This window comes from Thalassophryne amazonica, chromosome 8 (genome assembly GCF_902500255.1).
Source record: "Thalassophryne amazonica chromosome 8, fThaAma1.1, whole genome shotgun sequence".
Taxonomy (NCBI): Eukaryota; Metazoa; Chordata; class Actinopteri; order Batrachoidiformes; family Batrachoididae; genus Thalassophryne; species Thalassophryne amazonica.
In genome coordinates, this window is record NC_047110.1 from 76,772,259 (window position 1) to 76,796,108 (window position 23,850).

The 23,850-nt window shown below is 38.7% G+C and overlaps 1 protein-coding gene across 1 annotated transcript in view; it reads left to right on the plus strand.

Moving 5' to 3' along the window:
• LOC117515939 (endoplasmic reticulum-Golgi intermediate compartment protein 2-like) overlaps window positions 1-23,850 on the plus strand; it is a 56,344-nt gene continuing 32,494 nt past the window's right edge. Inside the window, exons 1-10 of the mRNA XM_034176734.1 lie at window positions 1-368; window positions 6,099-6,207; window positions 6,302-6,348; window positions 6,430-6,497; window positions 6,634-6,674; window positions 8,781-8,882; window positions 9,012-9,104; window positions 9,276-9,331; window positions 14,017-14,115; window positions 16,321-16,418. Coding sequence (XP_034032625.1) covers window positions 263-368; window positions 6,099-6,207; window positions 6,302-6,348; window positions 6,430-6,497; window positions 6,634-6,674; window positions 8,781-8,882; window positions 9,012-9,104; window positions 9,276-9,331; window positions 14,017-14,115; window positions 16,321-16,418 — 819 coding nt within the window. The 5' untranslated portion in view covers window positions 1-262. The remainder of the gene's footprint in view (window positions 369-6,098; window positions 6,208-6,301; window positions 6,349-6,429; window positions 6,498-6,633; window positions 6,675-8,780; window positions 8,883-9,011; window positions 9,105-9,275; window positions 9,332-14,016; window positions 14,116-16,320; window positions 16,419-23,850) is intronic.

Consider the following 23,850-nt stretch of genomic DNA (forward strand, 5'->3'; position numbering starts at 1 on the left):
ATGGGTTCAAATGTCAGACGAGAACGCGCCTGATGCTTTATTACAGTTTTCCGTCGAAATGAAAAGAGTTTAATCGTATGTTGAGTTGACAGTAGTATGTTCGCTCCGTTTCGCTGCTCATCCGGTTAGCAAAGCTAACGTTAGTTATCCGGCTTTTCGCTCGTCGTCGACGTCAGCACAGAAGAAGCCCTCGAAAACATTTCGTACTTTAAAGCCGTGTTTATGAAGGAGTTACCAGAAGCCTCCGCACCGCTCCTAAATAATGAGGAGGCTGAACAAGAAGAAAGCTCTGACTTTGGTGAAGGAACTGGACGCATTCCCCAAAGTTCCTGACAGCTACGTGGAGTCCACAGTCAGCGGAGGAACGGGTACGAAAAACAACAATAAACAGCCTCTTTACTGCTCTGCCACCAAAGTGGTTTAAATTACAAAGGAACGGCGTTCTTCCCCTTTTAATATGACAATTACAGCTGTTTTTAAAAGTCTATATTGATGCATTATTTCGTGTCATTTTGCTTCTTTTCGCCGTCACGATGGAGCTGACGTCATGCAGGCTGTTTAGTTTGGACTTTAAGTTTCAAATCAAGAGGTTTATCAAAATTAACCACTTAGGAATTCATTTTTATCCACTGTACCTCCATTTTTCAGAGCCCACAAGTAATTGGAGACGGACAAATTAAATATAGGAAATGTTCATGCAAATAGCGAGTTGTCTTTAGACAGTTCATGGGATGGCTACATGAACACCATGTCTTGCAGTAAATTTACAAAAACAATTAAGAAATACAAACAGTCTGGTTACATCTGTTTATAGTATGCTGCTCTCATAAACCGAATGACAAGTGCAAGAAGGAGACCAAAGCCATCCAAGTGGTGTATTGTCCACAATACTTCCACACTTTTATGCTGACATGATGTTAAAGGGAACATATCACACTCCAATCAACACTATCTTTTAAAAAATTATATACCACATTATGAATCATTACGTCCAGCTCTTGAACTTGTGCCAGTCCTGATGTAGTTGATTAAAGTGATGTAACCTCAGGTGCTGACTATTAGCTGCCTGAAGGTCACTCCACCTGTGTCCACTTCATGACTTACTCCAGGACACACAGTCAAGCTGGGCCTTTTTTTCCTCTCCAAATGTAATATGGTTTTAATATGGCTTTAGTTTAGCTTTCAAATCAAATTCTTGTATTTGGCGATCAACATATGTCCATCTCCATCTCTGTATATCCCGTGGTGTATTCAGAAAAAACAAAACATCGCATACATCTCAATAAGACTGAATGATTACATGCAGTGAAAGTGGTGTCTGTGATTTCACTCCTCCTGTGTTCGCACACAGACGTGTAGAATTATTGTTCCACTGTGTGGCGCTCTTTTGTCCACAGAAAAACAGCTCTCCTCTGCCGGCCTTCTTAAGACTTTACAAATTTGCTGGGGCTCCCAGTAGCTTAGCTTAGCTCTCCTGTTAAGAGCGGTCACTGGTCGTCATGTTCTGTCTGACTTTGTGATCACAAAAGTGGCTTCCTCAGTGAGACTGCCAGTGTCTTGCATGTACCAGTTTAGCTTAGCATGGTACGCCGCAACACAATCCACAAACATGGCCCATTCCACGCTTTCAGGAGAGGAAACACCCTTTAAGAATTTTCTTCTGGCTACACGAAAGGAAAAGACAAACTCTGTGGTTAGATCCATGTTTTGAAGACCATTCTCATGGTGTGCTGGGCTTCACTTATGCTTGTCTGAGATGCACTGTAAAAAAAAAAAAAGTCTCACTTTCTTCCTCAAAATGTTATCTTTGGAAAATCTGTCCACCGAATAAGCAACACTAGTCATTTTAGTGCATCCTCGTAAAACAACAAATTTTAACCATTTTGATGTATTCACTGTCAAAGTACACAAAAACACTGATTTCACACTGTAAAAAAAAATTGTTTTTCCCCATTCATTTTAATAGAGGCCCTTGAGAGCAAGGGTCCGTTACCATCGTACATGTCATCAATGTCCACATTCCTCACAGCTTCACATTTCTGACTGTTTATCAGCAGCAAGGTGAAATCAGGCTAATTTCCTCATGTTTATGACTTAATTTCTCAGGACATATAGCAACAAAAATAAAATGCAATACATCAATACTTTCACAAGTCTTTATTTATTTAGAATAGTCAGCTCATTTGATATTTTATTTACTAGTGCTATGCGCTTTAAGAAAAACATCCACTAGAGGGCAGTGTAGACTTTGTTGAATGCATCTGACAATGTAAAACAATGTAATAATGTTTCTAACATACATACATACATACATACGGACTGACTTTCTCGTCAATTTTAATTTCCAAAATAAATCACCAGTCAGCAGCTCAATTTTTTTGTCTTGTCAAATTTTTTACTTTCTCATGATCCAATCCGCGATAAGCATTGTGTGATGAACAGACACCTGTAGAAGAAAGCATTTTCTGCAATCTCAACTGTAAAATGCACATTTAAAAAAAAATAATGATAGAGAGGAGTAATTGCACAAAAACACTGACAAATTTGTATTCTCTAGTTCTCAGTAAGTATTCACTGTTATTTCAAAAAATGCTGTCAGAAAATAGGTAAAATATACATAGGTTAAAGTGGATCCAAATGGTCCCAAATGCAGTTCTTCAATTCCCATTAAATTCCAAATACAAAAACAAATAAAACAGCCCCAGTGGCAGAAATGGCTCTGATCTGACTCATTAACAAGACAAGAGTAGTATGTTTCTTTCAAAGTGAATGAAGAGTAATAATTGATTTGCCAAAGCTATCTGAAAATGTCATCGTGCATTTCAGGCCAAAAGAAACTTCAAATTTATTGAAGCACCGAGAAGACTGAGTGAGTTTCATTGTGCTTAGGAGGATTTTCTTTTACCAATACATCAAATCTAGGCTTGCATCTTAGATGTACCTTTTGGAAAATTGTAGCTGAACTTTCAGGTCTTCTTTTTAGGAAAATCCTCCTCTATACCACTCTATCATGAAGCTGTAGAAGTAGGGATACAAAATGCAAAACATGCACTTTGCACAATTTCTCCAGTCACAGCCAGAGAAGCCTATAACTTCTTCTGGGTTGTCTGGGTGTCTTGGTGGCTTTCCTCACGCTTCTCCTTCTTGCAGAGTCACTCTGTTTTAGCACACAGATTTACCATAGAGTGCCATACTGTTTGTATTTCTTAATAATTGATGTAAATAAAGTCCAAGACACATTCAGTGACTTGGAAATGTTCATGTATCCATCCCCTGACTTGTCTTAAGAAAACTTGCAATAAAACTGATTCCCGTGGGGAACCACCGGCTCCAGATTGGGTTGTGTTTATAAAATAGGTATCTGACATTTTTTAAGGGTGGTAATAAATTATGCAAAGTTTCTATAATGAGGTGGAATGGCATGTGAATCCAGAATGTTTTTAGAACCTTAGACCTTAACAGTTTTTAGAAGAACTCTTCCTTTTTTATTTCCTGTTAATTTTGTAATTTTTAATGTTAATTTATTGTCTTAATGTATTTATAAATGGTTTAGGATCTTGTTATCATATGCACACTTATTATTGTTATTATTATTTTATTATTACTTCTGTTTTGTCACCTGGGAGGTGATGGTCTAGTGGTTAAGGGTTGGGACTTGGGACCTGAGGATCATCAGTTCAAGTCCCAGCCTGACCAGAAAATCACTTAGGACCCTTGGGCAAGGTTTTTAAACAACATTCAACAGTCCAGAGCTCTCCCTAAACAATGGCACAATATTGCTGCACTATCATGCAGATTGTCAAATTTAGTGTATCCCTTTTTGCTTCCTGGGTAATTATTTATTTTTTTTTTAACATCTTTACAAGTTTTGGATCCCCGGTGTCAGGAGCTCAGCACTCCCCAAACATCGGACCGCAAGCGCAGGCGGTCAGTGTAATCCTCAGTCAGTCAGGCTGCACGTGAACGTGAGCACAGCCTGTGAAAAACTGGGCTCTGGAGTGCAGCTTTTCCACAAAAGCCACACTGATAAATCCGTTCTGCACCCTGTCAATGAAAACTTGACTTAAAGTGCAAGTAGAGGGCCAAGTCCATTCACCCCGTGGCCGGGGATGCAAAGCCGTGTCAAAATGTCTATTCGCCTGATCGTCACCTGAATAAGGAACAAATTGTCTATTCCCCTGACTGTGTTTTGGCCAAAGTCTTGACATTTTGCTGAAATGGAGATGGGATGTGGCTTTCGTTCCCCCAACTTGTAAAATTTAACCATTTTTATTTTTGTTTTATTTATTTATCTTTTGGTGGACTGGGTCCCTCTTTGCGATTCAGCAGATGCTTTTCAGCTGGAAGTTGAACATGCAAGCCTCGCAATCACTGTTTTTTTTTTTTATTTAAGTGACCGTGTTTGTGAAGCATTGTGTGTTGCCCAAAAAAGTGAAAATTAAGAAGCAAAACACTCAGTGCAAGTCTGAGCAAAACACAGAAGAAAGAGTGGACTTCTGCTGAGAGGATCTTCTTTCAGACACTGTTTGTCGGTGTGGCCGGGGAGGAGCTGTGACTCACCCGTTGTGAGGGAAGTGCTGAGCCCCTCGCACTGTGCAGAGAGAGACAGCAGCTGGGCGAACAGCAAACTTAGACTGTGGGTACCCGGTCACTGGGTCAATAGTCAGTCCCCGCGTAGAGTGGCACACAGCCAGCGGACCAAACGGTGTGTTTTTTTTTAAATGGACAAACACACTGCTTCGCTGTAAATGTGTAGTAAGCTATTTCAGATGATCAATGTGGGCCCTCTTTCTCTTAAAGGCTTTATTTTGCTCTGTGTGTTGCGTTGGACAGCTGTAGGTTTTGGTGCTACGTTGATTAGCTCTTACTCAGTTTATGCACATGCTCCAGAGCTTCTTCTGTTTGTTTTTTTTGTCCTGGGGATGTTACAGCGCCACACATAGGCCTGTCATATGTACTACAATGTTAAACGGAGCTTCGAGGCACAGAATTTGCCTTGAACATTTTTTGTAATCGAATTACTCAAGTTACTCAACTAATTGTTTCAGCCCTACATTTTACCATTCGATTTTTAAATGGACCACAATGGAAATGTGTTTTCACTTTCTTGTGTCATACATGTTTTTTTGTTTTTTTTTAACGTATTTACAATTTTATACTTAGATTGAACTTACTGAATAAAAGCACGCACCCACTCGCGTTTTTAATATAAAGATGATTTACTGCCCTCTGCTGGAATGTCATGCAAGTCCAGATTGTAGTTAGCAACGTTAGCTAACACCCAGAGCTTCTCCAAAAATTTTAGTCCTATCAATGTTCTGTTTTGACGGCGTTCATCCTTGACCTAAAATACATAAAGCATACCAAACGGCAAATGTCAGCTGTCCTCAATTTCTCAGTGATTGAAGTTGCACGCATGCATGCAGAGCTTTTTGTCTTTTCCACATTCTGCTGCAAGCAGGTGCTTCTAATTTTAGACACAAACAGACGGTGACTGAAGACATCAATCGCAATACATTTCTCACTTATGGTACCAGCAGCTAAACTGACTAAACCAACTGAACTACAAAACACAATAAATCAATAATGTCAACATCACTGTTAAACTAACATGAACCACAATAACATTTAAAACCCCAAACTCCCATTATGCATTGCAGTACAACATCTATTGTTTGCTGGTTAGCTAAAATAGCTAATTTCTCCAAAAATATTAGTCCGTTTTCACAGCGTTCATCCTTAATCCAAAATCCATAAGTATACCAAACGGCAAATATCAGCTCTTCCCGCTTTCTGCGTGATCAAAGCCAGATGCACCCACGCACACAGAGGCCACTTGGCTATCAAGGCTTGACAGTAACGCTTGTCTGCTGGACATTGGTGTGTGAAATATTTCATTGTGTAATTGAAACCCAAGCTTGACAATACATTACAGTGCTTATATCTTTAGGGACATTTAAAGGCCCCATTTAATGCTTTTTATGCAAGTAACTGTATGTGACACTTTCATGGTTTTCAGGATTTTCTTTCAAGCATACCCTTGATAGATAGATGTGTGTGTGGAATAATATGGTGACTCATTTTGCAACTTTTTCTAGTGTCTTTGATAGCATTCGCTCTCATGGCTGTCCTTGCCTTCCTGGAATTCTTTGTATACACAGACACATGGATGAAGTATGAATATGAGGTGGACAAAGATTTCACGAGGTACAAACTTGACGAGTGTTTATGATCGACTTTGTGTTTCAGCTGTGTTTGTGCACAAACGGATTACTTTACTGTATCATTTTGTTATTCACAGTAAACTGAGGATAAATATTGACATTACAGTGGCCATGAGATGCCAGTGTAAGTTGATTTTTGTATTTCAGCTCAGAAAAAAGTAGTAGTCGCACAAAATGTGTTTAAAGGTGTATTTGTTGAATGCAGACATAGGTGCAGATGTCCTAGACTTGGCAGAGACCATGGTTGCTTCTGATGGCTTAAAATATGAACCAGTGAGTTCAAACACCTACACTGTACAACACCAGTATATTCATTCAGTAGTATGTGTGAAATGCTTTTGAAAATGATTCAGATGATGATTTTTGTATTTACAATTGTGTGATAGTAGCATGTTTTGTCACATTTCAGGTCAACTTTGATCTTTCTCCAGAGCAAAGACTATGGCACATGTAAGAGTCATGCAAATATTAATTAACTTACTTTATTGTATTTAGTCCTGGAGTAGTTCTTCAAATTAAAAAGAACATGTAACATTTGTCACCAGGATTCTGCAATTAGATTTAGCAACAAACCTTTGCATGCAAGTTGATCGGCCTTTCTGCCATTATTTTATTTCACATGTAAGAGTCCTCTGTGGCCCAAACGAGAACGTTCACTTGTCCTCAGCTGTACCTTCTAAACCAGAACTAAACTTCCAGAGCTGAATATGCAGTAGTTTTTACAGAGTTACTTATAGAAATTTTCAACTAACTGTCTCCTTTTATCTTATGCGCATGTCCAGCTAATTGCAGGGAATAAATTTAAACAAATAAAAATATTACATGGAGGATTTAATTAATTAGTAATAATAATGTTTAAGAATTAAATAATTTACATTAAAAAATTAAACAAATGCAAAATAATCATTAAATGTTTTAGTAATGTTCTACAGGACATCTTCTAAAGAGTGCCATTTATTTATATACATAAACATCTCATCAAAAGTATTCCATCATTATCATCTTTATTGCATCCTTTTGCTTAAGGTTGTGTTTCTCTTGATGTATTGGTGACCATTGTTGCCGGTAACGCGTTACTCTAATCTAACCACTTTTTTAGTAACGAGTAATCTAACGCGTTAATCTTTCCAAATCAGTAATACGATTAAAGTTACTTCTCCAAGTCACTGTGCGTTACTATTATTTTTGCATCGTGGGTCGATAGCAGCATTAAACTTGGTCCGTGGGCAAGTTCGACTGAACTGCCCACTTTAAGCGAGCTGTGAGCTTTTCATCCGCAATTTTTTGCAGCAGCTACAACTCATCCTCACCTCTTAAAGCGTGGTGACAACAGCACACCTGCACTGAGCTTTACAAAGACAATTTTATGCTTTTTTTTCTCCTTTATTTAGAATTCAGAGCTGAGCTGCTCCGTATCTGCTGCTAAAAACAGCTGATCCTCCGCGACGCGTCAATAACTAACACTATTTTCCACTCAAATGCACCTAAACTCTCTTTCTGAGGAGCACATGATGTAAAAATGCAATAAAACTGTCATACCTGTAAATCTGGTCATGTTTTCTTCATAAATAAATGTTATCCATTCTTTGTGCTCAAACGCCAAAGCAGGGACAAATCCAGATGGAATGGGGGTGTGGGGCAGGGATGTGCCCCCCCCACAACACCCCTAGATTAAAGGTCCAGTTTTGAAGCCATTTTTTTTACTACAACTACTTAAAATAATAATAATTTCGACAAGTAAAATGTTAGAGAGAATGTAAATGTTAGAAAAATGTTAGAAAGAATTTAATAGTTACATTTATAAACAATGTAGGTTAGAAATTGCAAGTTTTACTGTTACAGTGCTCTCAGCAGTTAAATACAAGGTCAAGAAAGAGGTCTTTATTTTACTTTTTATAAAACAAGTATTTATTTTCATTGAAGTCAAGAAAGGGTCACTATAAAGTGAGTTTTGGCTAAGCAGGTATCATTGTCATGTTGAGGTGGCAGAGGGTTGTTGTCGGCAGCTGGGGAAAGTAACTAAAAAAGTAACTAGTAATCTAACTTAGTTACTTTTCCAATTGAGTAATCAGTAAAGTAACTAAGTTACTTTTTCAAGGAGTAATCAGTAATTGAATTACTTTTTCAAAGTAACTGTGGCAACACTGTTGACGACACTGCCTGCATGATTTTTTTTTTTTGTGGTACTGCTCCATTTCATCCATACCTGGAAGCTTTCAGAAAAGGGACACAAACGGAGACAATGAGAATACACAGTGTGGATAGAAGGCTCCGTCTGTTTCCATGTTTAACATTGAGCATCAGTGAGCCTGTACAATCACCAGAAAATTGATTGCTGTCTATAGTCAAGCCATGTAACTCAAGACAAGTTCAATTAGGACTAATGGATTTAACGGTATTATAAAGTTAACCATGAAAGCAACCATGTGAGTGCTTTCATATTGCTTTGAGAAGCTAATTTGTAGAAATAAAGTTTTAATGCTACTTTATTAATTGAGCTCATCTTTCTCTTCTTCTGAGTGACTTTTGCTCTCTGCATTTACTGTCCTTTGTCAGGACACTTCTGCACATCCAGGAACGCCTTCGAGAGGAGCACTCACTCCAGAATATACTTTTCAAGACGGCAATACAAGGATCTCGAGTTGTTGAACTTCAAAAGTAGAGTATACACAGGAATATTTGGAGTTGTGGTGGTTGAACATATGTGTTGTAACTAAATAAAATTTTTAGTTTCCTGTGATGAAATACCATTTGTAATTCTGTCATTGTATGGCCCCTCCTCCAAAGTGAGGACAGTCATACTTCTTTCACTGCCTGTAGGATACATGGACATCTATATGTCAACAAGGTGGCTGGAAACTTCCACATTACTGTGGGCAAGTATGTATGCATGTGGCTGTAAACAGATGGTAGCTGTCAAATTTATTAATTTAGGGTCTGTTTACAAATACAAATTCTAAAACGTAATGCTGTTAAATGCACAGAAGTGTTTCTTTGCACAAGTGTGATTTATTTATTTATTTATTTTTCTTTCATCCCCCCAATGTGCAGGTCCATCCCACATCCTAGAGGTCACGCACATCTAGCTGCCCTGGTTAGCCATGACTGTGAGTTTTGTGACTAAAATAAAACATTTGTTTGCATGTGGTGATTTTGTTCACACTATACATATTAAACTTTAGTTAAACCTCTGACACACTTGGCCATGTTCCCGTTTTGTTCTCCGAAAATTGGGTGTGCGTAATAACTTGGTAGGAAGACAGATGGTAGCAACCGAACTGAAGATGCGGTGTGGCCTCCATGGATGTAGAGGACATGGTTGAACTATCGATATGTTTATAAAAAAAATTTAACAAATGTTATCATTACCTAACAAATACATTTGTTGAATGATTGAAAGTTTGTGGTGCTTTTCCCCAGTATTCTAAATCTGTAAGACTTCCCGTCAGATACAATTAGACATTCATTTTTCTTGTAAATCCACAGCACCGTAGGGGTGCAGGTCTTTTGAAATGAAACATTTGTTGGATGTAGTTATTCTATTTGCACGTTCAGAATTGCCTGGAAATTTGTTAAAGCAAAGCAGAATAAAATAAATAAATAATTCAAGACTTAATATTTTCTTAAATGCTCAGTTATTAAACACAAAATTTTGGGTTGTAGGTTCCTAGTTTGTAAGAAAAGTGTTAACTTTCTGGACACTAGTTTCTGCTTTAGTGGCCTTTACAGATCCCATGGATCCCCACAGGTGTGTTGCCTGTGGGGATCCTTGGGCTCTAGATTGGGTAGTGTTTATAAAGGGTGGTAATAAATTGTGCAAAGTTTTATGAGTTGGAATGCCATGTGAGTCCAGAATGTTTTTAGAACCTTAGACCTTATTCGGTGGACAGTTTTTTTACTGTATTAATCTATTTATAAATTGTTCAGGTTCTTATTAGCATATAAACACTATTATTGTTGTTGTTTTATTTATTATTACTTCTATTTTATCATTAGATTTTTTTTTTTTAATGGTCCACAATAGAAATAAGTGTGTTACTTTCTTGTCATCCATGTATTTTTAACATATTTACAATATATTATGTACTTACATTGAACTTACTAAAGAAAATCACACACAAGCACACTTTTAATATATAGATGATTTAGCGCCCCCCCCTGCTGGAATGGTATATGAGGCCAGAATATAATTATTAACATCCATTGTTCAGTGTTGTTAGCTAATATCCATAGTTTCTCCGAAACTATTACTCCTATCAATGTTCCCTTTTGGCGCCGTTCATTCTTGACCCAAAATACATAAGCATACCAAACGGCAAATGTCAGCTCTTCCCAGTCTCTCCGTGATCAAAGTTATACGCACGCACACATTACTTTTTGTCTTTTCTGCATTCTGCCACCAGCAGGTGCCTTTATTTTTACACACACACACACACACAAACAGAGACGGTGGTGGAAAGACATCAAATGCACAACATGTCTCACTCGTGGTAACAGCAACATGGCACTTAACTAAACTAACTAAACCAATTGAATTACAGAAACACAATTAATCAATAACACTAAAAACACTGTTAAAGTAACATGAACCACAATAACATTTAAAACCCTAACTCCCATGGTGGACTTCAGCACAACATCCACTGTTCACTGTTGTTAACTAATATCGCTAATGTCTCCAAAAATATTCGCCCTATTAACTTTCCATTTTTGCAAAGTTCATCCTTGATCCAAAATACATAAGCATACAAAACGGCAAGTGTCAGCTCTTCCCAGTTTTTCCATGATTGCAGCCATACCCATGCACGCACACAGAGGCCACTTGGCTATTATAATATAGATGCTGAAACACAGGGCAAGCTGACACCTCCCACAGACAGGAGATGGAGGAGCAGAATCAAACAAAACTGAGACAACGTTATTGTAAAAAAAAAAAAGTACCATGACTGAGTCTGCGTGATGTCACCCATTGGGTTTCTGTTGAGACCTGGGTTTCTGTGTGGGCATGTTCACAGCAGATAAATGAGAAACTCATTAATGCACAAAGGGGTGGAGCCTCCGTGGCTCTACATGTGATGAAAGATGCCTAAACACGCCCCTCTCTCAGGTCCAAACCACCTAATCTGAGTTCAGGTGTTTATTAAATCATATCTTTGGGAACTGCGCAGCGGTTCTAACAGTTTACTTTGTTGTGGACATTAAAAGTTATGAGCTGCGTATTTTCTCAGTAATTGTGCATTAAGTGGATCTAGCGGGTGAAGCTACCATCAGCTACTGATGTCTTAAACACAGACATTAGGGGAAAAAATCACTCCCCGTACAGTTGTCATGGAGGCAGAAACTGTTGAAAGAGACCAAAAACCGTTTTTTTTGTACCAGGCTGTAAACGTGTTTATTTCTGCTTGAAAGTTGGACTTTTTTTTATGTTTATTGAACATTTTAATTATTTACACACACACACACAAAAAAAGTAGAAATAAACAAAAAACCAATACAGCACAATACAGCACAGATGCAAAAACAGATAATAAAACAGGGCATGTGTGTACAGTAGTAACAGCAAAAGGAAAAAGAAAATACACAAATTTCACAAGCCAGCCCTCTAATTTTTAAGAGTATCCAGTACTTTTTCCCAAGTCTTAAAATCCTGAGATTTCCCTTTAAGCCGAAATCTTATTCTTTCTAGGTTTACAGCTTCCAAAACTAACTTTTTCCAAACCTGAATGGACGGGGCTTCATCCCCTACCCATTTAACAATAATCGATTTTCGAGCCAACATCAATAAAAATTGGGTGATCTCTTTATTCCGGGCGTTGAAGTCCCCTGGAATGTAGCCAAGAAGACACAGCAGTGGGCTGGGGAGGAGTGACTGTCCTATAACAGAGCTAACTTCACCACATATCCTCCGCCAGAATGCTTCTATGAGTTTGCACTCCCAAAGACAATGAAATCTGGTCCCCGTGACTAATTTACATTTTGGGCATTTGGGTGACGTCCCAGGAGTATATTTGCTATAGATATTGGGCGATATATAAACATTATGTAAGACATTTTAACACTGAGTGCTATTGGAAAGTGCTCTGTTTTGGAGCCACCCTCAAGTGGCCAGTCAAGGTACTGCACTTCTGCATCGACCTCATTTATTATCAGGCTCAGGTTGCTGCTTGCATTTTGTATGTTGCATCCAGCCTTGATGACTTGGCGTCAGCGTGAACTCCACCGAATGCGGCAAATTGTCAAAGTGTAAGAGGTTGTTGACAAAAATTGAGAGATTTCATTTATTTCATGCAAAACATTTTAGTCTCATCTTTTTTGTCAACAATAATGCATGTTAACTTCACCTTGGTCAGTCATGAAAAAAATGGTCGTTGATGAAGATATTTCATCTCGTCTGACGACATTAACACTAATTAATGGCCCAGTCATGCGGCACTTAAGATGTGGCGCAAACATGATCTTACGCATGGTAAGGAAATAGTGGGAACATGTTAGACATGGTGCGAACCTGGCCGGGAAGTGGTAAGGACGTAGTATGAACTTGAAAATGGCACATTTTTTCCATTTTAACTATACTCAACAAAAATATAAACGCAACACTTTTGGTTTTGCTCCCATTTTGTATGAGATGAACTCAAAGATCTAAAACTTTTTCCACATACACAATATCACCATTTCCCTCAAATATTGTTCACAAACCAGTCTAAATCTGTGATAGTGAGCACTTCTCCTTTGCTGAGATAATCCATCCCACCTCACAGGTGTGCCATACCAAGATGCTGATTAGACACCATGATTAGTGCACAGGTGTGCCTTAGACTGCCCACAATAAAAGGCCACTCTGAAAGGTGCAGCTTTGTTTTATTGGGGGGGATACCAGTCAGTATATGGTGTGACCACCATTTGCCTCATGCAGTGCAACACATCTCCTTCGCATCATCCGTGAAGAGAACACCTCTCCAACGTGCCAAACTCCAGCGAATGTTAGCATTTGCCCACTCAAGTCGGTTACGACGACGAACTGGAGTCAGGTCGAGACCCTGATGAGGACGACGAGCATGCAGATGAGCTTCCTTGAGACGGTTTCTGACAGTTTTGTGCAGAATTTCTTTGGTTATGCAAACCGATTGTTTCAGCAGCTGTCTGAGTGGCTGGTCTCAGACGATCTTGGAGGTGAACATGCTGGATGTGGAGGTCCTGGGCTGGTGTGGTTACACGTGGTCTGCGGTTGTGAGGCTGGTTGGATGTACCGCCAGATTCTCTGAAACGCCTTTGGAGACGGCTTATGGTAGAGAAATGAACATTCAATACACGAGCAACAGCTCTGGTTGACATTCCTGCTGTCAGCATGCCAATTGCACGCTCCCTCAAATCTTGCGACATCTGTGGCATTGTGCTGTGTGATAAAACTGCACCTTTCAGAGTGGCCTTTTATTGTGGGCAGTCTAAGGCACACCTGTGCACTAATCATGGTGTCTAATCAGCATCTTGATATGGCACACCTGTGAGGTGGGATGGATTAACTCGGCAAAGGAGAAGTGCTCACTATCACAGATTTAGACTGGTTTGTGAACAATATTTGAGGGAAATGGTGATATTGTGTATGTGGAAAAAGTTTTAGATCTTTGAGTTCATCTCATACAAAATGGGAGCAAAACCAAAAGTGTTGCATTTATATTTTTGTTGAGTGTATGTCTCAACTGCATTCATAGAGCGTTTCAGGATCGCGTGCAGTCTTCATGGTCTTAGCTGTGGCAGTCCTAATTCATCGTTTTGACATGTGATTTTATTGCAGCATATAACTTCTCTCACCGGATTAGCCACTTGTCCTTTGGAGAAGGGATTCCTGGGATTATCAACCCTTTAGATGGCACTGAGAAAGTCTCAGAAGAGCGTATGTATATGTTGTCCTACCTTATTTGTTCTTCATTTTTAGTTGGGTGTTTAATTTATTTTAAATCAATGTGAACCTTTTTGGGAGTGGGACGGTATATCACATAGCTGGTGTTGGAAGAAATAAAGAGTGTGAAGTATTCACCAGTCTCACGACCTCATGCCATCTTGGAGGATAAAGCAGTTTCCCTGGTGGCAGTTTACTGGCTGGCTTTTTTTTATGTTAGTTGGTGTGTAAAGAAGAACACAGGTTTTCAGGGACTTTGATTTTAGGAGTTCAGTATCATCTGTAGACTATCAAGCTCAGGGATGTTTTTGGCCCCTATCAGGATGTGACTACAAAAGTATTTATCAGGTATAAGCAGTTATGTTGTCCAATATTGTCAGTGACTGTTTTCTTTCTGAGCCCTTTTATCTACAGAAAGTCTCAGATATGTGTTCTGTCTGTATGGGTTTGTGAGAGTGGCTTGGTTTTTCAGAATGACCTCCCTATACGAGGTCTGTGAGAAAAGTATCCGACTTTATTATTATTTTTTTTAAAAACCATATGGATTTGAATCACGTGTGATTACATCAGCCAAGCTTGAACCCTCGTGGGCATGCAAGAGTTTTTTTCATGCCTGTCAGTGACGTCATTCGCCTGTGAGCACGCCTTGTGGAAGGAGTGGTCCAGCCCCCTCGTCGGAATTCCTTTGTCTGAGAAGTTGCTGAGAGACTGGCGCTGTGCTTGATCAAAATTTTTTCAAAAACTGTGAGGCACATCCGAGTGGACACCATTCAAGAAATTCAGCTGGTTTTCTGTGAAAATTTAACGGCTGATGAGAGATTTTGTATTGTTCTATCGCTGTAAGGACTTCCCATGGATTGGGACGTCGCGCAGCGCTCCGAGGCGACATCGTCATCCTGTTTCAAGCTGAAAACCTCCAAATTTAAGCCTCTGTTGACCCAGAACGTCGTGAGAGAACAGAGAACTTTCAGAAGAGGTCGGAATCAGCAGTTTATCTGGACATTCCACTGTTAAAGGAGATTTTTTTTTTTTTTTTTAATGAAAGACGTGCGGATGGGTCGGCGCGGCGCGCCCGCCACAGGAAACACACCTCCGTTGGAAGCCTTAAGGACAAGTTGGAACATGCCCTGCTGTTAAACAATTTCTCAGATTCTCACTCAACTGAAAGCCACCAAAAGCCGCCTGGATTTTACAAATGGTTATCAACACGGAGGTGTTTTTCCTGTGGCGGGCGCGCCGTGCCAGCTGCAAGCCGACGCGCCAATCCTTCCACACATCTTTCATTAAAAAAATCTCCTTTAACAGTGGAATGTCCGGATAAACTGCTGATTCCGTCGCCTCGGAGCGCTGCGTGACATCCCGCTCCGTGGGAAGTCCTTACAGCGATAGAAACAATCCAAAATCTCTCATCAGCCGTTAAAATTTACACCGAAAACCAGCTGAATTTCTCGAATGGTGTCCACTCGGATGTGCCTCACAGTTTTTGAAAAAATTTTGATCAAGCACAGCGCCAGTCTGTCAGCAACTTCTCAGACAATGAAAATCCGACGAGGGGGCTGGACCACTCCTTCCACAAGGCGTGCTCACAGGCGAATGATGTCACCAACAGGCATGACAAAACTCACGCATGCGCACGAGGGTTCAAGCTTGGCTGATGTAATCACACGTGATTCAAATCCATATAGTTTTTTTTTATTTTTTTTTTATTTTTTATTTTTAAATAAAACTGTCGTTTTCTTTTCTAATAGACCTCGTACACTGTAGTTGCAGTAAGATGGTACGGTCTATTTTTCAGATGCTTAAACAGTCAACGCTGCACTAACGGTCTGATTATACTGTAGTCTGAAATGTGATATATCTAACACAATTCAATCCACATTATATTATTACACCCTCATTCACACTAATATATAGAATTTTAATTAGTGGTAAATGTTTGACATTTAAGTAACAAATTATTCTGCGGTATCAGTTATAATCCTTGATGCTGTCTGTTTCCTATTAGCATATAGTATTATAAATTTATTTATGCTTCTTTAAGTGAGTCATTTATTTCATGATGTGTGATGTATGTGGCTGTATTGCAGCACATTAACATGAGCCATATAAAATGAACTGTTTTGACTTTCAAATATGAACAGATATTCCTTTTATTTGAAAGGTCTCTGTGGTGACTTTTTTTTTTTTTGTTATTCCCAGCTAATCATATGTTTCAGTACTTTATCAACATTGTGCCAACCAAACTGAAGACCTCTAAGATCTTTGCAGAAACACACCAGTACGCCGTCACAGAGCGGGTCAGTTTGCACACGTTGTGTATTATGGTCTGTTTTGTGCATCAGTATGGTTTTCATGTTTGTTTTTCTCTCTCACCATCTTCCATCAGGACGAGTAATAAACCATGCTGCAGGCAGCCACGGTGTCTCAGGGATCTTTATGAAATATGACATCAGCTCACTAATGGTGACAGTTACAGAACAACACATGCCTTTCTGGCAGTTTCTCGTCAGGCTCTGTGGCATCAGTGGAGGCATTTTCTCAACTACAGGTTAGAAATTGCATCACTTATTTTTTTTATTATTATTATTTTTGTAAGTAGTTATCAAGACAGTATTCATAGATATCAGTAAAAAAAAAAAAAAAACCTGATGTCACTCACACACATGGAACATGCATACATCCATTTTCAGAGCCCACTTATTCCAGTTAAGAGGTCATGGGGGCTGGAGCCTATCCCAGCAGTCTTTGGGCCAGCGGCAATCTATTGCAAGGCCTGCACATAGGGACAGACACATTCATATGGAATACTTCTTTTTATTTTCTTCTAATTCAGTTAGTTGTCAGTAGAATCCACAGATTTAAGATCATGTTCAGGTGGCCTTGCTGAGAATCAAACATGATTTTTATTATGCTTGCACAATAATGCTTCATTCTGTTTGTGAACATAGAAAATGTGTGCTGTGCTGAATGAATTTGTAGACTAGGAAAGGGCAACAAATGACACTTTTGTGTGTTATTTATCAGCGTATGAGACCAAAGAAATATGAAATTGTCAGACACAGGCACTTAATACTTTGACTCGCTGTCCTTTCCAACATGAATCACTGTTACAGCTTTTTTTTTTTCTCCAGTTATTCTACAACCATGTGCATACAGAACCTTACCAGATATACAGTAGTGTTCAGAATAATAGTAGTGCTATGTGACTAAAAAGATTAATCCAGGTTTTGAGTATATTTCTTGTTACATGGGAAACAAGGTACCAGTAGATTCAGTAGATTCTCACAAATCCAACAAGACCAAGCATTCATGATATGCCAACACACTTAAGGCTATGAAATTGGGCTATTAGTAAAAAAAAAAAAAAAAAGTAGAAAAGGGGTGTTCACAATAATAGTAGCATCTGCTGTTGACGGTACAAACTCAAAACTATTATGTTCAAACTGCTTTTTTAGCAATCCTGTGACTCACTAAACTAGTATTTACTTGTATAACCACAGTTTTTCATGATTTCTTCACATCTGCGAGGCATTAATTTTGTTGGTTTGGAACCAAGATTTTGCTCGTTTACTAGTGTGCTTGGGGTCATTGTCTTGTTGAAACACCCATTTCAAGGGCATGTCCTTTTCAGCATAAGGCAACATGACCTTCAAGTATTTTTGACATATCCAAACTGATCCATGATACCTGGTATGAGATATATAGGCCCAACACCATAGTAGGAGAAACATGCCCATATCATGATGCTTGCACCACCATGCTTCACTGTCTTCACTGTGAACTGTGGCTTGAATTCAGAGTTTGGGGGTCGTCTCACAAACTGTCTGTGGCCCTTGGACCCAAAAAGAACAATTTTACTCTCATCAGTCCACAAAATATTCCTCCATTTCTCTTTAGGCCAGTTGATGTGCTCTATGGCAAATTGTAATCTCTTCTGCACGTCTTTTATTAACAGGGGAACTTTGCGGGGGATTCTTGCAAATAAATTAGTTTCACACAGGCGTCTTCTAACTGTCACAGCACTTACAGGTAACTCCAGACTGTCTTTGATCATCCTGGAGCTGATCAGTGGGTGAGCCTTTGCCATTCTGGTTATTATTCTATCCATTTGATGGTTGTTTTCCGTTTTCTTCCACGCGTCAATGGTTTTTTTTTTGTCCATTTGAAAGCATTGGAGATCATTGTAGATGAACACCCTATAATTTTTTGCACCTGTGTATAGGTTTTCTCCTCTCCAATCAACTTTTTAATCAAACTATGCTGTTCTTCTGAACAGTGTCTTGAACATCCCATTTTCCTCAGGCTTTCAAAGAGAAAAGCATGTTCAGCAGGTGCTGGCTTCATCCATAAATAGGGGACACCTGATTCACACCTGTTTGTTCCACAAAATTGACAAACTCACTGACTGAATGCCACACTACTATTAGTGTGGACACCCCCTTTTCTACTTTTTTTTTTACTAATAGCCCAGTTTCATAGCCTTAAGAGTGTGCATATCATGAATGCTTGGTCTTGTTGGATTTGTGAGAATCTACTGAATCTACTGGTACCTTGTTTCCCATGTAACAATAAAAAATATACTCAAAACCTGGATTAATCTTTTTAGTCACATAGAACTACTATTATTCTGAACACTATTGTATATATTCCTTTTGTACTTGCAGGTATGCTTCATGGTTTGGTGGGCTTCTGGTTGATGTAGTTTGTTGCCAATTCCAAGTCGGAATTTACAGGAACGTAAGGTATGTCAGTGCATGAGGTTAACATAACAGATGTGATGGGCCTTATCGTGATGGTCTGAAATGTTTGATGCAGATGAATTTTGTGCATATCTAAGTGCTTTTTGCTAAATATGGGGCACACTAAGTGCAGTGTGGGACTCTAGGAACAAAGGGGTTGGGCGCGTGGCATTTGTTGCTGTCTTTAAGACAGAGCACACCAGACGCACAGTGCTTTGGTTTTCCACAAAAGCTCCCGAACTGAGGTGAGTCAGTAAGGGAATGTTTTGTTTGAGCGTTTACTTTTATTTGATTTCATGGTTGTATGTATATATATATATATATATATATATATATATATACACACACACACACACAAAAGACATCTAGCGTGTCTTGTATTGAGATATAATTTTAACCTCAATAAATGTACGTAAACCTCTCCAACGACCGACTTGAAATTCAGAAGAGGTGTGATCACTGTGCCCAGCTCATTTCACACCTGCTCTGGTTTTCATGGAGGAGGTTTGAACAATCGCTCAGTTGGTGGGCAGCCACCTCCAGGAAGAGTCCTGGTGGATCCGAACGTCTTCCATTTATGGATGATGGAGGCCACTGTGCTCATTGGGACCTTCAAAGCAGCAGAAATGTTTCTGTACCCTTCCCCAGATTTGTGCCTCGTGACAATCCTGTCTCAGAGGTCTACAGACAATTCCTTTGACTTCATGCTTGGTTTGTGCTCTGACATGCACTGTCAACTCTGGGACCTCATATGTAGACAGGTGTGTGTCTTTCCAAATCATGTCCTGTCAACTGAATTTACCCCAGGTGGACTCCAATTAAGCTGTAGAAACATCTCAAGGATGATCAGTGGAAACAGGATGCACTTGAGCTCAATTTTGAGCTTCATGGCAAAGGCACTGAATACTTATGTACATGTAATTTCTTAGTTTTTTATTTTTAATAAATTTCCAAAAATCTACAAAAAACTTTTTTCACATTGTCATTATGTATTGTGTGTAGAATTCTTAAGAAAAAAAATGAATTTCATCCATTTTGGAATAAGGCTGTAACAACAAAATATGGAAAAAATTGAGTGCTGTGAATATTTTCCAGGTGCACTCTGTCATCATACTGTGCATGTGTTAATGTCAAAGGCGACTTTGTGTATGTCTGAAATTGCAGGCAAAAACAATTTCATGTAGCTATAGTCAGTAGGTAAAGGATTATTCTCATACCAGATTCATTTAAATATTGCTTGTTATTGAAATCAAGTTGGTGGCAGAATGTTGCAGCCGATACTTGTATGTCAGTTTTATTTTTTCAAGTCAAAATGGTCATATTTCTGGGGGGGGGGGGTATTGTGTCAAGTGTAATTTTTGGCTTCATTAAAACATAAAGTTGCGTAATTAGGGGCATAGATTATTACCTCCTCCAGTGAAGTTGGGCAGAGGCTATGTTTTCACCTGTTCGTTTGTTTCTGTTTGGGAACAGCCTATAATCCACAATTTTTCATATCTTTATGAAATTTTTACAGAGGATTAATATACTCATAGGCAAGAACTGATTTAATTTTCAAGGTCAAAAGACAGTCAGAAAAAAATCTTGGAAAAAATCCTATCCTTTAATATTGAACAGATTTTCAAAAGTTCACAAGTCTTTATACCTAAAAAAAAAAATCAATTTTCATTCATATTTGAGAGTGTTATGTAGGATGGTATCATTTATCGACTGACAAAGTTTGATCCCGATCTGATCCAGATTACAGATTTTGTGGCCATTTAAATGTAACATTGAAAGCCCCATTTAAATTATATTTTAATCAAATGTTCCCCAATCACTCTCATATTTGAAAGTGAGGTGCAGACTGGTACTCACTATCGCTCAACAAAGTTTGATCCAGATCTGACCCGGATTGTGCATTTTGTGGACATTTAATAATGAAAAGCCCATTTGGTGTACATTTTGCATTATTTCTCAATCAGAAGTGCCTGAGTCACTCTCATTTTTCTGCCTGTTTGTCTGTCTTCCAGTCATCAGTTGCAAACCAAGTGTCAAAAAGTAATGGCAGATTGTGCATAGCGGAGATAAGCAATGCTCTGTGAAAATGATCTGAAAAAGAATTCAGAAACCAAATAGGTTGGGGAAAAAACAAAACCTGACACACCACAAAGAAAACAAGTACATGAATTAAATAATACTGTACTCCTGACATTTGAACGCATCTAATTTAGTTTATAAAAAGTCACTTCTAACAGGACTTTGACCCAGAAAATCTTTTCCAAGTAAAAATTTGTGGAATTGTAAACTAGAGTTGGTGGAAGTTTGCTCTGAGCATGGGTGCTCTAGTTGTTTATTCTGTTGGGGTCCGAAACTTAAAGTATTTGGTGTGATAGCACCAAGTGATGGGCTCTATTAACATCAGTAGATTTATGCAGCTGTTTTTAATTCTGCTGGTGTCAGAGACACTAACGTATAGAGGACGCAGGAAAGCCATAAAATCTGGTTTGAGGATGGGCACTTTCAGAAACCAACATATGTACTATTAAACTTTTTAAATTTATTTCTGTAAACAGCAGTCTGTACTATCCAAAAGAGACATGCACTTGTTGTCAATCATAGAGCTGGACAAGAGGGATGCTGTGACAATTTGGTACCACATGGATCACCAGTGTAAATGTAAACCATTCCAATTTGTGTGTAGCTACGTGGGCGCTACCAAACGGTCAATGCAAACCAGAGAAATTGTGGAGAGAGCTGGACAGCGTGATCACATCTGTCGGATTTTAGTGTCATCACTGGAGACGTGTATGAGGTAATCAGATTAACATCATATCTAGAGACAGTGTAATGCCATCAACCAGTGGGCCTCAGTGTTGCACCCTGTGAATACCAGGAATACACTGCAGTGTACTTTAGACCAGGTTTTGCTGGTCAAGAGCACAAACAGTCTCCTTCCACTTAATGGCACTCTACCAGCACTGTGCCTGATCAGGCCTCATTTATAGTCCAACACCCTCATGGTCACAGATCAGTACAATTCTACTCTGTATTCAGTATTAATCCCAAATGGGTTGGGCGAAAACTCCCAACATTTGTGTTGCACTGTGTGCTCCTTTGTGCCAGGTAGAAGATACAGCCTTATACTTAATAGTTGTGATTGATTATTCATGTCATATCCATTTTTTTTTAATCTTCAACCCTGAGTAGTATTGTCACAGCATGCAGTGTCTGTCAGTGTCAAAGTTATATATACATTGTGTGTTGAAGTCATAATGATTACAATGAAATTAGTAAAAAGTAGTTTGTAAGTATAATCAGATTTACACTATTCATATAGGCAAGTTACATGTTGCTGTTTTTTTTTTTTTTTACAAGTTAAACATCTATAAATGTACTTACAACACAAGTATTATATGGTTGCATTTTTGCTGACCACATAAAAATGTTTAACTTTGAGACATGTCACACCTTTTGACACACTACATAGAACAAGAAGGCGGATTAGGTTCTCTGCAGTTTTTTTTTTGTTTTGTTTTTTGTTTTGTTTTTTTTAAGTTTTAAAATTTCAGTCAGTGCTTAAAGCAGTGTGAGCCACAGTAGAAGGAGAACAGTTCTTTTCACATTTTAGCAGCAGGAACACATGATGCTATAATCTACTCTGTTTTAATTTAGTTTGTACTTTAATATAACTCATTTGTGTGTGTGTCTCCCCCTCCCCTCCCCTTGTTTTTAGGAGGATCCTCAGGATGTTCATGAAAACCGTAAAAGTCAAGTTCTCAATTCCATTGGCTAATGTTTATTGACATCGTAGGTGGCCTCCAGCTTGCAGTCTGTTCATACTGTGTGGTAATATCTCGTCTCAGTAGACGGCAATGACATGCCAGAATAATGTTTACAAGTTCATTAAACATGGCAACTGTTTTCAAAAAGTGTGCAGATTTGTTTGGGGTGCATTGGTTACATTTTTTTTTAAAGATAAGACCTGAGTGTTGATCCATCTGAGCAGCATTGTACTAATTATCTTTTTTGGTGGGGTGTCCTTCCATGTGAAAACTGCACTTTAGCTCTTTTTTTTTTTTTTTTACAGCTCTAATTCACACAGACTTGAACTAATTAAATGATTCCACGTAATAAAGAGCTGACAAACCTCTGAACCCAAAGCAGGATTTTTAAGTTGCTTATTTAGTCCGATTAGATCTTTGGCCATGATGGATGCTCTGGTCAGGTATTTTTGCAGTTATAACTTAATGTAGTATTCCAAAGCTTGGTCAGTTTCACCCAAACTGAGGTACGGTCACACAGAACGCTTATGTGGTGTGCAGGGTCTGTGTGAGAAACATTTTGAGTCCTCATGTAATGTTTTTAGTAGCTGTAAGATTGATTCTTAAATCCACTTTCAAACTAACTTGGATTTACTGTTAATATTTCCATCGTCTCTGGCACAGGATGTTCCCACTCTCCTCAGACAGTTGAAACAATCTCTAAAAAGAAATATTTTACACCATGTCAAGAGTTTATTTGACAGTATTTCAGAATATCTTTCAGTAAACAAGTTCGTTTTTTTTAGCAAAATGTAATATATCAGTACTGTCGCATTTCATAAAAATAGTTGTTCACGTCTTTGAAACTACAGTATCAATGATACAGTAAACCATATTTGTAGGAATACAGCTGTACAAGGTGAATAGTACACAGTCAACACTACACAGTTTATACTTGATCTGAACAGGGGTTTATGAACGTGCCATCCTTTGCAGGTTCCAGTATAGCAGTTTTTTTTTTTTTTTTCTCTCCTCCCTTCGGTATACAAAAATCACGCACAGCAGGGAGGGCACGGCCTGGATCGAAATAGGGGTGGATGGCATATTCACTCACCTTTTCTGAGCTTTGACATTTGAACACACAGCAAACACATTTTTACCTGTCTAATGGGACATCCTCATGCTCCTTCAACCACGTTTATCACAAGAACCACAGTCATCATACCATTTATTAGCATTGAGTGCAG